This window comes from Capra hircus, chromosome 5 (genome assembly GCF_001704415.2).
Source record: "Capra hircus breed San Clemente chromosome 5, ASM170441v1, whole genome shotgun sequence".
NCBI classification, from domain to species: Eukaryota; Metazoa; Chordata; class Mammalia; order Artiodactyla; family Bovidae; genus Capra; species Capra hircus.
In genome coordinates, this window is record NC_030812.1 from 113,535,582 (window position 1) to 113,548,884 (window position 13,303).

Sequence of the window (13,303 nt, forward strand, 5' to 3'; positions counted from 1 at the left end):
TCTTTTTCTCTCACACCTGCCTCCATGTCTCCACCCTTCCCAGTCCTCCTCAGGCTGAGTGTCTTTTAAGGGCCTGGCCAGGGGCACGGTGTGGGCTCTGCTCTCAGGATGGGAAGAGGAGCAACTCCTGAGAGAGGCTGGAGGTGGTCTGGTGTCCCAGCACCTTCTGTGCCAAAGAGAAGGAGGGGCCAGGCTGGAGGCATTGCTCATCAAAAATCTTTTTAAGGAACACATTGGAGAGACCTGTGGTGGTGGCAGCCAGGGGCCTTTGGGAACCCCAATGGAAGCACATGTAGCTGAGATTCTGAGATTTTAATTCCTCTCTCTCCTCCCACCCTCCCATCTCCTGCCGGGGGTTCCCTGGGGAATAGACCCAGAGAAAGTCAGAGGTCAAGGTTTCTAGACTAATGCAGAGCACGGGGATTACCCCCCGAGGGCTAGCGCATGACAGAGAAAGTCAGAAAGGGTCAGAGAGGTGGCACTCCTCGCCCCGACATTTCCATTTGTTCCCTGATCTGTGCAAGTGGAAGCGTCAGTCACTCTGTCATGTCTGACTCTGTGTTACCCCATGTAGCCCGCCAGGCTCCTCTCTGTCCATGGAACTCTCCTGGCAAAGATCCTGGAGTGGGTTGCCATTTCCTTCTCCAGGGGATCTTCCTGACCCAGGGATCAAACCCAGGTCTCTTGCATTGCAGGCGGGTTCTTTACCTTTTGAGCCCCCAGGGAAGCCAGGGATCTGGTATGCCCGTTTCTCCACCTTCCCTGAAGCTCCCTGCACGCTGCTCTATGACACGCCCAAGCCCTTATTCCTGGAGACGCTGCCCCAAGTCCCCCAAATGGAAATTCCAGAACCAGACATGTGTCTCAGCCCCTGGCTTCCTTCCTCCCTGTGTTGAGATGGGAGGATGACCTGGGGCTGTACCAAGAGGCTGCGCCTCACTCGGAAAAGAAGAACCTGAAGCCCCAGGAGCAGGGGCTACGGAGAGACTCGGGGGGCTCTTCTCACTCCTGGGGGCCACCTGCCCACATGGCCTGGGACAAGAGTCTGTCCTCTCCACCCTCCATGTGGCTGACAATTCCAGTGCCCACCCTGGGCTAGGGATCAGGCTCTGAGCTCCAGGAGATGGGTCAGGACTCAAGGACTGGGGGCAGATGTGGGCACGGGACAAGGGCCACGATGGGAGTCAGGGGAGGCTAGTGGCTGGGCTGGGCTGGCACGGTCCCCTCAGGCCTGATGGGCGGGTCTGGGCTCCTTGGCCAGGTCCTCGAGAGGAGCAGCCTTAGGCTGGAGGGGGCTGGTGACAAGCAGGCTGCAGAGGAAGCAGAAGCCAGCAAAGGCGAGTTTTCAGAGCCTGGGATTGGGTGAAGCCCTGGGTTGCTCTTCTCCCAAATTCTGCAATAAACCCTTATCCTGGCCAAGCGGAGGGAGCAGGAAGGTTCCAGGGTAGCCGCTCCCTGAGAACACTGTGCCAACTTCCTTGTTTAGCAGATGGGGCCGAGTGGGTGTAACAGGCAGGGGGGTGGAATGCTGGAGCCTCCAGCCAGGAGGGAGGGACGGTTGGGGAGACCCCACACCAGGCCTGGGTGACGTCTGGAAGGAATGCAGGGGATCTGGCGGAGCAGAGACCCACTCATCCCCCGTGACCTCAGGCCATCTCTGTGGATGAAGGGGGCAGGGTGACCGCCCCCCAAGACTGACGGATGTGACCGGCCAGCTCCTGCCTCGAGGCCGTCACAGGTCTGGCCCACAGCAGGGACCCGGCATGTGCTCCAGGGCTGTACGAATGGGTGGATGGGGACACGGACGATGCGACTGCCCGCCCAGGGTCTGGGGAACCAGCGGCACCTCCCCCGGCCCGTCTCACCTGACCAACCTGAGGAGCGGGTCCTTCGTCCTGGAATAGACCTCGAGGGCCAAGCTCCTCAGCAAGTCTTGCATCCACCACAAGTCGGCCGGCATGTCCGGCAGCCATGCCACCAATCTGGAGGGAGAGGCAGCAACAGTTGCCCTGGTCTGTGCCCAGCCGAGCGTGCAGCCTGGCAAAGCCCACCCTCCCCATGGGGCCGACGCAGAGCTGGGGGCCCCCGCACCCAAGCAGCAGGGCTAAGGGAAGGAGGAAGCGGGGTACGGAGCTCCAGCCGCATTGACTGCACTGTGGAGCACGTCAGCACCTGCAGAGGCACCAGGGGGCGGGGAACGATCCCCATGGGCCATGAACTTGACGGAGACCACCAGGCCCTCAGGGTCATCGACTCCAAAGGGCACAAGGGGGAAGCCCTGGGGTGGAAAGGCCAGGGCCCTGGGGTCAGGCCGGCTTGCACTGTAGCCCCACTGCCCCGTTCATCCGCTGGGTGGTCTCGGCAGGTCAGGAAAACTTTCTGGGCCTCAGTTTCTCACCACCCGAGTGAGGACCATCCCCTTCCCGCCTCCATGTTTCTGTCCCCCTTCCTCCTCCCCAGAACAGCCCTTGCCCTCCACCCTGCATGCCCTTCATCCATGCTCCTTTAGGCTGCGAGCAGCTTCCTAAACACATCTGACCCTGGCCTTCCCCTGCCCAGCGCCCCCTGGGACTCAGCACCTAGACCACACAGGATCAGCAGAGGGGAGCATCACCCAACTGCAGCTGAGAGGACGCCTGGCCCAGCGCTTTCTGAGACTCAGAGAGCCCGCCGCGTGTACTGCGACAAGCCAAACACAAATTGAACTATCCCCTCCCTTGTTTCTGGACCTCCTGCCCCTATTATTGTAACCGATATGTCGAGTGCGTGCCTGCTCAGTCTCTCAGCTTCGTTTAACTCTTTGTGACCCCACGGACAGTAGCTCGCCAGGCTCCTCTGTCCATGAGGTTTTCCAGGCGAGAATACTGGAGCAGGTTGCCATTTCCTGCTCCAGGAGATCTTCCTGACCCAGGGATCGAACCTGCATCTCCTGCGTTGCAGGAATTCTTTACCATCTGAGCCACCAGGGAAGCCCCAAACTTAAAGTTATGCTCTGCTCCATGGTGTTTTTTGAGGGTGTTGTTGTTTAATTGCTAAGTTGTGTCTCTTTTGCGACCCCATCGACTATATCCTACCAGGCTCCTTTGTCCATGGGATTTTTCGGGCAAGAATACTAGAGTGGGTTGCCATTTCATTCTCCAGGGGATCTTCCTGACCCAGGGATCAAAATCCCTTCTCCCTGCATTGGCAGGCGGCTTCCTTACAACCGAATCACCAGAGAAGCCTTGAAACATCACCCTGCTTTGGCCAATGATCGAACCCGGGCCTCCCACGTGGCAGGCGAGAGCTCTACCACTGAATCACCAGTGCTGTGGTTGAGCATGTAGTTTATAGAAAAGACCCCTGCGGTCTGGGCAGGCGACTCCATCAATACTCATACATTGATCTTCTTTTTGTAACTGAAATGGCTAGAATTTGCATTGGTCTTTTTTGATTTTAACTTGTGGTTGCAGTCTAAAAGCTCTGCATAAGAAAAAGCCCACATCAGCAGAAAGCTGTCTCCCAGCTTTGGGTCACCAGCAGTTCAGACAGCAGGGCTGACCCTGTCATGGACTCTGCATGGAGCGAGCCAGAGACCAGTGGCTCACTGTCACAGACCCTCTCCAGGGAATGGGGAATTAAAAAAAAAAAAAAAAATACAGATCTCTGCATGACACTTTCCTGCCAAAATCCTCCACGGCCTTCCTGTAACCATCAGGAGAAAGGCCATACCCCTCACTTGGCCACAGACCCCTGTGTGTCTAGCCCCCACCAGCTTCCTCAGCTCCATCTTGCACACACTCCAGATTTGGGCTTCAGCCACACTCGCCTCCCTTTCTGCTCTTCAGATGAGCTTTACTCCCTCTGCCTTCTGTCCCAGGACCTTTGCACATGCTGCTCCAGCCTTCTTGGCCTAGTGGACTCTTAAACTCATCCTTCAGATTATAGCTCAGAAGCTATCCCCTCGAAGCAGCCTTTCCTGATCACACAGCCACTGTACACCTCTCCCAGGAACCCACAGCCACTGTCGATCTCTCTAGGTATCCGCAGGCACAGCCGGATGGCACGGATGAATATGTGACGATCGGTGGGCTGTGATCCCCAGAAGGTCGGGGCTGGGTCTCGGTCAGTCCTGCCTCCCAGCCCCCAGCCAAGGCTTGACCCTAGATGGGCCCTCAATAACTGTTGGTGGAATGAGTGAGCCAACAACAGGGAGTGATCCATGAACCAGCAAAGTGAGACGGTTAGCAAGGGCCTATCCACAGCCAGTCTGCTCTGGAAAGCCCTCGTTTTACAGAAAAGGAATCTGGGGCCCAGAGAGGTCAAGATGCCTGGCTTGGGCCACACAGTTAATCTGAGGCAGACCAACCCCTAGAGCTACCCTCAGGAAGAACTCGTTTCCTCTGAGGCTCTGACAGGTGCAACAGTGGACCAAAGATCCTAGAGACGGGAAGGTCCAGGCTGGCCACGAGGCCCCGTTTCCGGTGGACTAAAGCCACAGCTGTTACCCACCCACCCCATCAGTCCCGTCTTCCAAAGGAGACCACGACTCCTCAGGGCCTGCAGCCAGCGTCAGGCCGTTTGGGGACACCAGCCCTGCTCTGCCCCCGGCCCTGGCGCCCCAGTGCCCTTCCTGCCACAGGCACCAGTCTCAACGGGTCAGACCCTTCCCAGGACCCTGGCCATGCCTCACCTTCTGCTCTGGACGTAGACGTACTCAAAGGGCAGCGTGCAAGGCAGCAGCAGGTACGTCAGCGCCCGCCCAGGCCCCGAGCGGCAAAAAGAGGCCCAGGTACTGGGGGCCCGCGTACAGGCTTTCTTCAGTGCTACGAGAGAGGCCACGGTTGCCCCTCACCCCTCCAGCCGCCCCCTCAAGGTCACCCTTAGGGAAGACAGCCCAAGCCCGCTCTCTACCTCCCGCGGCCCACAGAGGACACCCCCACTCCCAGCCAGTCTGCAGGGGAAGCAGCTGCACTGATGGAGGCCCGCCCAGGCTCCCTCGTCGGTCCTGAAACGGCAGAGTGTGCCCTTTCCCAGGTGAGTGGACTGAGGCTCAGAGTGGAGCAGCGACTCGCCCAAGCCCACTGCCAGGAAGTGGTGGGCCCAGGATGGAGCCTGTCAGGCTCCCTGCGCTCCGTCCACCTCTGCTGCCCCTCTGGAAAGCCTGCTGCGCCCACCATACCTCCTTCCCATAACATCGGCAGCTGTGACCACACGACCACTTCCTAAGCCCCCAACCCTTTAACTGATCAGAGTGCAAGGGCCCAGCATCCTGGCTGGGACACAGCCAGAACCCGAACCCTGACCTCCAAACTATGGCTTGGCCATGCGCACACCACCAGCCTCAACTCTAGGTTCCTGAAAACACAGGACCTGGCTCCCTGTAACCTGCCATGTGGCCTAGGATGGGTCCCTTTCTGTCCCTGAACCAGGTCACTGCCTCTGAAAAATGGGATACAGGTAGTATCTCCATCAGTAGAGGCGGCCAGGATTAGGATTAGGAGATGCTGTAAAGGCCTTCAGAGAAGCTCTCTGGTGCCCCCTTGTGGCCGCAGGGATACTGCCGGGGTTCCAGAGCCCCAAGCTTGGACCTCAGGAGCTCAGCGTGGATGCTGACATACGTCTTTGTGCCCTATGTGGTCTCCCAGGCAGAAAGAGGGGCTCGCCTCATTTCCTCACCCACCCCCTTGCCCCTTCTCTGGGCTCAATCACCATCACCTCTCCTCCCAGCTTCCCACCTCTTCAGCCTGTCGCCTCCCAGCTGGGTGCAGCCAACACTGGGACCCAGAGTTTAGAGCAGTCGTGAACTCTGAAAGTGAGGGGTCGCCCCAGTGGCTCCCAGTCTCTTTCCTCCTGCAGCTTTGGAGGCCTTCTGCCCCACCCTCCAATCGTCCCCAAGCTGATCTCCGCTCACCCACCTCTCCCTCAGCCGCAGGGGCCCCCTCCCCTCCCCACCAACCCCAGGACATTTGCACAGGCCACGCCCACTGCCTGGGTGCTCATCTGGCCCCTCTTTTGCTTGGCCAACTCCTCTGTTCACACTTCACTCAGATGCTGCTCAGACTCCCACTCCCACGACCACGACATGTGCCTGTCCTTTCCTGTTGGGGCCTTCGTGGCATTTAGGTCAGCGAGCAGGAGGGCTGACTTCGCCAGCTGGGTGACCTTGGGCAGGTCGCTTAAGCTCTCTGTGCAATGGTTTCCTCAACTGTCCAGTGGGGACCGTTCAGCACCACCCTCAGAGTATCTGGGGCGGGCGGTGGGGCGGGGGTGAAATGAGTCTGTCTCCACCTGGAGAGGCACCTTCTGCCCTTCCCTGGGCAGTGGGCAAAGACCTGGCTTTCTCAGGCACAGACTTGGGTTCGAATCCCCCAGTTGTAGGTCCTGAGACCTTGGCGAGCCCCTTCCCTTCTCTGAGCTTCAGTTTCCTCATCAGCGAAATAGGCAATGAAAAACACTCAGGCCCGCTTGGGTTGTGGTGAGGAGTGAAAGGGGCAATGTGTAAGAGGAGTGGGCACCACGCGTGGCACGCCTGAGCCCTATCCTCTTGCAGACCACGAGCCCCTTCAAGGTGGGGTCCCCAGCCCCAGGCCCCCCGCATGCAGGGCACCTGGAAGGTGGGCATGGATGGAATGAGAGGGGCAGTACCAGCCTCCAGCTCTGGGGAGAGCTGCTCAAAGTCGGGCACGTCCTTGACCAGCACGTTGGGCACTGCCCAGTTGAGCGACAGGCCTCTGTCATGAGCAGCACCTGGGGTCCCATCAGCTGGGGCTGGGGGCTCCTTAGACACAAAGCTCCACAGCACTGGCTCCTCGGTGAGTCCTGGGTGGGGGGAGAGGAGGGACTCAACAGGTCTGCACAGCTGGAGCCTCCCAGCGACAGTGACCCTCCACCCAGCGCTCCACACTGCCCTCACCACCCGCACGCCTCGACGCTCGAACCTAGCTCTGGGGACCCGTTGGCCACAGGATGAGTGGACCCTTGGCTGGTCCTGAATGACTTTGTCCTGAACTCCCTGGCCCTGCTCTGTCTGCCGTCTGATTCCTCTGCACTTTCTAGTGGTTGACAGAGCCCAGGCCCAGAAGACCCAGCCCAAGGCTCAGATCCTGGGGTCCCCACCCACCAGCTCTGGGATCTAACAGCTCCATACGTGGCTTCCCTCCCTAGAAAACAGGGGGAAAATTAAGACCTGCTATGTATGGTTGTTTGGATGCAATGAGTCAGATACAATGAACACACAAAGCTCGAGCCCAGATCTGAGCTTTTCACGTCTGAGCACATATTATGTGCTCCATGAGTGCTTCCTGCTGCTGAGGGTTTGGGGCCATAAAGTGGGGGTCCAGGGTCATGGGCCCTGCAGCCAGAAGGCCTGAGTTCAAGTCTCAGCCCTACCATGTTGAAGAGCATGGCCCTGTGGGATGACAGCCAAGCTCTCCAGCTAAGAGGACCTCTCTGACCCTCCCAGTGCTCCGTCTCACACACACACACACACACACACACACACACACATATAATCCTATGGCCTCACTGAGGTGTGCACCCTCGAAGCCCCCAGTTCTGTTCCTTTGCCCTTGCTCTTCTTCTCCCCGCCTAGGGTGCCCTCTTCCTTCCCATTGTCAACATTCCTGCAGCCTTCATGACTAGTTAAAACCCAGCTTATCAGTCACCAACTCCAGAAAGCCCGCGTTGCCCACCCAACCCACCAGACTGGGTCAGGTGCCCCCGCTGGGCTCCCGTGGCCCTGAGCCTCCCTCCCTCATCCCTGGGGGGTGTCTCTCTCTTGATCTGTCCCCCTGGCACCAGGCAGCGGGCAGCTGGAGACTAGGACACATGCACGATTTCTCCCTGGGTCCCCAGCATCCGGCACAGAGCAGACGCTGAGGAAGAGAGTGAATGAGCCAAGGTCCTTGAGAACTCAAATTGGCGGGGGCGATGCCCAGCTCCTATGGGGGGCCGCCACCTACCGCGTCTCTCCAGGAACCTCAGGGCATCCAGGTAGCCTTGTCTGCAGCTGTCGGCCACTACCTGCCAACACACAGGTCAGGCTGAGGTGCAGCAGCCTGCACCTACCCCGCAAGCCAGTAGCCACAGGCCAGAGACTCATCTTCAGCCGGACCCCTGGGCAGCCTGTGCTTCCTGAAACCCCCTCTCAGCAGGGTCCGAGGACCCCGAGGGGGTCTGGCCAGCACTGGACGGGGAGAGTCCCAGGACCTCGGGGAGGCACGTCTTCTCCAGCAACTCCCTCCCTACAGCTTCATCCACCCTCCCACTCTCTGATGCCCTGGCTGGGGGCTTTTGCTCCAAACTCTCCTTTCTCTGGCCTCAGTTTCCCCCTCTGGAAAATGGGATCACAAGGCCTGGCCAGGGATGTCTGGGCCCCTACAGATCAATACACGGCAGTGCCCTTTGCCCTTGGATATTCGTGGCCAGGACCACCCTGAGATGGCCAAGGCTCTCAGTCAGAGCCCTACCAGGAGCAGGGGGTCACCTACAGGCCCAGGAAGGCTTGCGAGTGCCCTCTCGACGGCTGCACCACCTTTCTGAGAGCCTCGCCTTCCTTGGCTGTAAAATCGGGCTGAGATTTTCTGTCCACTCCATGGGTGTAGGGAGGATCAGCTTAAATGAACAGGACTTTGTTTCATGAATTACAAAATACTACACAACCACAAGAGAGGTGGGGGGCTAGGGGAGGGCCGGGGTGTGACTGGTGTGAAGGAGGTTGTTAGGGTGACAAGCAGCTGTCAAATCACCCACATCCCAGAAATCCCAGAGAGCAAAAAGCAGGAAACGAGGGTCTCTTGTCCAGCTTTTTCTGTTCTGTGCGTTGCTGCCATACAGAGGGTCAATCTGGCCACAGTCTAGGGCAGCCGTTAAGACTGAGCATGGCTTTGGACTAGGATCTGAAGTCTGGCTTTGTTGTTTCCAGGCTGGGTGACTTTGAAGACGTTTACTTACCCTCTCTGAGCCTCAGTGTCCTTCCCTGAGGAGTGGAGATGACCACAGTACCTTGTCACCAAGCCTGACCCCAAACAGTACCCGCAGAGGCCTGGCTTAAACCCCAGTTCAGCAGAAGTGGCCTTGGGGTGCTGCCCCGATGGGAAGCATGAGGCAAGGCACATCAGGAGCCCAGGCTGAGTTCAAGGGCTTGACCGTGAGACTCAGGACACACGTCCTAACTGCCCCGAGCTTGTAGGGAGGGCTCTCGGGCAAAGAGTCTGACTCACCGGGCACTAGATCATGGCCAAGCCTCTAACACCTTCAAGGCTGGTCATGGGGTGGGGGCCAGACCTACCTCGGGGCTGGAGGGCATGAGGGAGCTGATGCCCAGGAAGAAGTTCTCGGTGGAGATCTGGAAGTTGGCGTTGAAGACATTCAGCTCGTGTGTGCTAGCCGAGCTGCTCTGGGGACAGATGTCCGCCGTCCCGTGGAAGGGCGACACGGTGATGGTGGAGGGTGAGTCCGCGAAGGGTATGTTGTTGCTTAGAGTGCCATTAATGTAGCGCTGCAATTCAGAGGGCCTTGCTGCCCCCGGGTGCTCTCTGCCCACACGGCCACGAAACCACCCCCAGAACCTGGCGGCAGCAGATCACTTCCAGCTGCCCCGAACCACTAGGTTGACCCCTAGCCCAGGATGCTCTGAGCACCCCTGAGACCAGAGCGGGGGGGCTGACACACCCAGTAAGTGCTGCAGGAGCCCTGGTTCCTCCACCCACATACCTCTCGGTAGGGATGGGGCGGACTGGGTCACTGAGCCCCCGAAGTGCATGCACTTACCTTCCCTCTGAACGTGGGAGGAATCGTCCCACAGTAGAAAGGGAGGAAAATGGTGCAGACCAGGGCCTGGGAAGACAAGCCAGTGAGAACACAGCTGTTTACGCTCCTGGCATTCAGAACCTGCTCTGGACGTGGAGTCTAACCCAGAACAGCCCACACTGGCGTCAGGAGAGCTGCGTCCAGGGAGGGAGGTATCGCCTCATCCCAGCCTAGTTCTCAAAGTTAAGAAGGGATTTTTTTTTTTTAATTTTATTTATTTATTTATTTTTAATTTTAAAATCTTTAATTCTTACTGCGGTCCGGTGCTTAGGGCTCAGCACTTCCACTGCAGAGGCAAGGGTTCAATCCCTGGTCAGGGAACTAAAATCCTGCAAACGGTGGAGTGCAGCCAAACACCAGAAACATAAGCGGGGATTTGAACAGGAGCCCCTCTGCCCTCCTCTTCCTGCTAGGCCCCTTGCTGGCTCAGGACTGCTGCTGGGCCTTTTCCCTCAAGGATAGACACCAAGTACCATTTCTCCTTTAGCCAGCTGCCAGGAATTCTCCACTGAGAATCTAGGTATGTCTCCTGAAGTGTGTTCCCTGGACCAGGGGTCATCCTACGAGGGGCACCTCTGACAAGAAACCCTGATTCTCTCCTGATTTGGAAAACACTGTCTACTCCTCCCAGTAGAGGCTCTGACAAGTCCTGCAGTGAGAAAGATGCTTAACAGAGACCCTGATACGGGTGACGTTTGGGGGTTGGAGGAGTCTCCCTTGCGGGGAGGCTGCTATCCTGTGCATTGCAAGGTGTTTAACAGCATCCCCAGCTTGCACCTTGTAGCTGCCAGTACTTCGTGCGCGTGCGGGCAAACACACACACACACACACACACACACACACACACTCACATAGAGCTGTCACAGCCAAAAATGTCTCCAGTGTTGCTAAATGTCTCCAGGGGGGGAAATCACCCTTCATTGAAAACTGCTGACCTAGAGCTTACCAGACTCATGGAGCATAGAACCCTGTCTCTTGGGACTCAACTCCTGGAAACATCCCTCCAGCCCTTTCTGAGAGATGCAGAACCCATCCCACCTCTGACAGGATAGAGGTGCCGGTGGGAGCTTTGTTCCCATGGGTTCGTCATCAGAGCAACAGCAGCTGATGTTTACTGAGCGCCTCCTGACTGCCAGGCCCTGTACTATGTGTTATCCAGGCCAGGATGCTGGGACTCTCACTGGAGTCCTAGGAGCCCATGGACATGAACGCACAGGAAAGGACTGGCCCTGCTCTTGCACACGCTGGGCTTCCCCCTGCCAGTGTGGGAGATGTAGAGACGCAGGTTTGATCCCTGGGTCGGGAAAATCCCATCGAGGAGGGTGTGGCAGCCCACTCCAGTATTCCCGCCTGGAGAATCCCATGGACAGAGGGGCCTGCTGAGCTACAGTCCATAGGGTCTCAAAGAACTGGACATGACTGGAGCGACTTAGCACAGCACCCCATACGCCGGTCAGCACCCAGAGATGGTCCCCGTGCTGGGCGATGGGGCACCACGGTGAAGAGGATTCTGCTGCAGGGACCCGGGTGGCAAGGCCGAGCAGAGCTGTGCCCAGCACCTCTCTGAGCTCCCCGTGGCCTCTCCCTGACGATGGGGCTCCCTGTCATGTCCCCTTCTGATACTGGATTGCTTCTTACTTCCTTACACGAGCCTGTGGCCACTATCTGTGCCCTCACAGGTTTGAATAGGAGCCCCCAGAAGACAAGGATTGTTCTGCCGCCCCACGTGGGGCGGTGACTGGCACATGATAGGGAACTGGTGTTTCTCTGCTGCATCAAAAAGCACCTGGAGGACCAGGAGCGGGGTGACAGGCACCCCGCCTTCCGGGAAGAGCAGACCCGGCAAGGCCCTGACTGAAGAGGCCTGACTTCGCCCCGGCCCCCAGCCATATCCCTCCGCGTAGAGCCGAGGGCCCCCCCCCACCCCCGAACAGCAGGTTCGAGAGCCGTACTCACGCGGCCGCCCCTCTGTGCAACTCAACTCCCTCGTTAGTAAACAGAATGAGGTCCGCCTCCTGCTTGATCCGCCCCCCTCCCCAGGGCCGCAGAGAAGAGTCTGCTCCGGAAAGCGCCTGCAGGCCACTGGGCAGGAGATGGTGCTCACCCACCTGCTGCCAGGCCCTGCGTCCTGCCCCCTGCTCACCTCAATGACCTCATCGCGGGTGGCGAAGTTGGTGACAATGAAGTTCTCGCCGTTGGGCCAGTGGGTCAGCGAGATGCCCAGCCGCTGGGAGGCCAGGATGTGGATGTCGGCGGGCAGCGAGTCCTGCAGGCCCTGCCTGACGGTCTCGACGGGCATGAAGGAGGGCTGGAAGACGCCCAGACTCAGCTGCTCCACTCGCTTAACCATGGCCAGGATGCGCGAGCAGCACAAATCTGCAGGGCGGGGCAGGGAGGGGGTCCTCAGCCCCTGCCCTCCCTCCCGGGCGCTGTGGGAATGAAGGGTCGCCCCGCTCCGACTCCAGCTCAGAGTTTCTGTGTCCAGCGCTGCCTTCAAACACTCTGCGCAGGGGGCCTCCCTGGTGGTCCAGTGGCTAAAACTCTGGGCTTCCGAAGCTGGGAGCCTGGGTTCCATCCCTGGTCAGGGATCCCTAGATCCCACACACTGCAACTAAAAGATCCTGTATGCCGCAACTAAGGCCAGGAGCAACCAAATAAATAAATATTAAAATAACTACTAAATAAACGCTCTGTGCAGCCTCTTGACCTTGGGAACAGTCTTCCAGGCTCTAAGCCTCAGATTTATCCTCTGGAAAATGGGGATGCCTGTGGTCCCACGTCCTCAGGGTTCTCATAAGGATTAAGTGGAAACGGGCTGGCTGTAGGGAGCGCAGGGCACCGCGCCAGGCTCCCTGAGATACCCTCTCAGGTCGGAATCAGCCTCGACTCGCGCAGGTAAGCCGATGCTCCCTGCGCTGCTGGTCCACGCAGTCAGTCCCCGGACTCACCGACAGACATGCCGCTGACGATGCTGACGGCGATGAGCGCCCCGGACGAGGAGCCGTAGAAGCGGCTGGCGCCGCGGAGGAGGCGCGGGGCGCGCTGCCTCAGGCAGTGGATCACCCCCACGTGGTAGAGACTCAGGAAACCCGCGCCCGCGAAGGACAGGCTCCAGCTGCCCTCCTCCTCGAAGCAGCTCATGGCAATGGGGCCAGACCCAGGGGTGCGGCTGGAACAGGGCCGGGAGTGGGGGATCGCTGGCGGACGGGGCAGAGAGGAGGTGCTCCAGCGGGAAGTTTCACCGGTTGAGTGCCGAGTTGGACTTGTGGCCAAGAGGTGAAGCTCAGGCCGGAGCCCAGCGCCCGCCCCCGGGCTGCATCACCCACCAGCCACCAGCCAATGAGGCCCCTCGAGCCGAGACCCGCCCCGCCCCCCCTCCGCCCCCCGTCCCCATCCCCGGGTGTGCACCAGGTGTGCCCTGGAAGCGTCAGCGGGATGTGGGCATCTTAACGCGCCCCCACACGCACGCCCTCGGTCCGCAGCGCAGTCCCAGATTTCTGGGTGACGGGCC

At 59.1% G+C, this 13,303-nt stretch overlaps 1 protein-coding gene across 2 annotated transcripts; it reads right to left on the reverse strand.

Moving 5' to 3' along the window:
- On the reverse strand, positions 661-13,028 carry PNPLA5 (patatin like phospholipase domain containing 5). 2 transcript variants are annotated; one of them, XM_018049123.1, is made up of 9 exons: positions 12,741-13,028; positions 11,936-12,168; positions 9,754-9,819; positions 9,272-9,481; positions 7,944-8,004; positions 6,628-6,801; positions 4,673-4,805; positions 1,875-1,982; positions 661-1,310 (listed from the first exon to the last, which is right to left on the reverse strand). In XM_018049123.1, the coding sequence occupies exons 1-9, from the start codon at positions 12,931-12,933 to the stop codon at positions 1,226-1,228; spliced, it is 1,263 nt and encodes a 420-aa protein (XP_017904612.1). In that variant the 5' UTR covers positions 12,934-13,028; the 3' UTR covers positions 661-1,225. The 2 variants fall into 2 exon arrangements, with proteins under 2 accessions (XP_017904612.1, XP_017904611.1); XM_018049122.1 differs by having other exon boundaries at positions 1,866-1,982.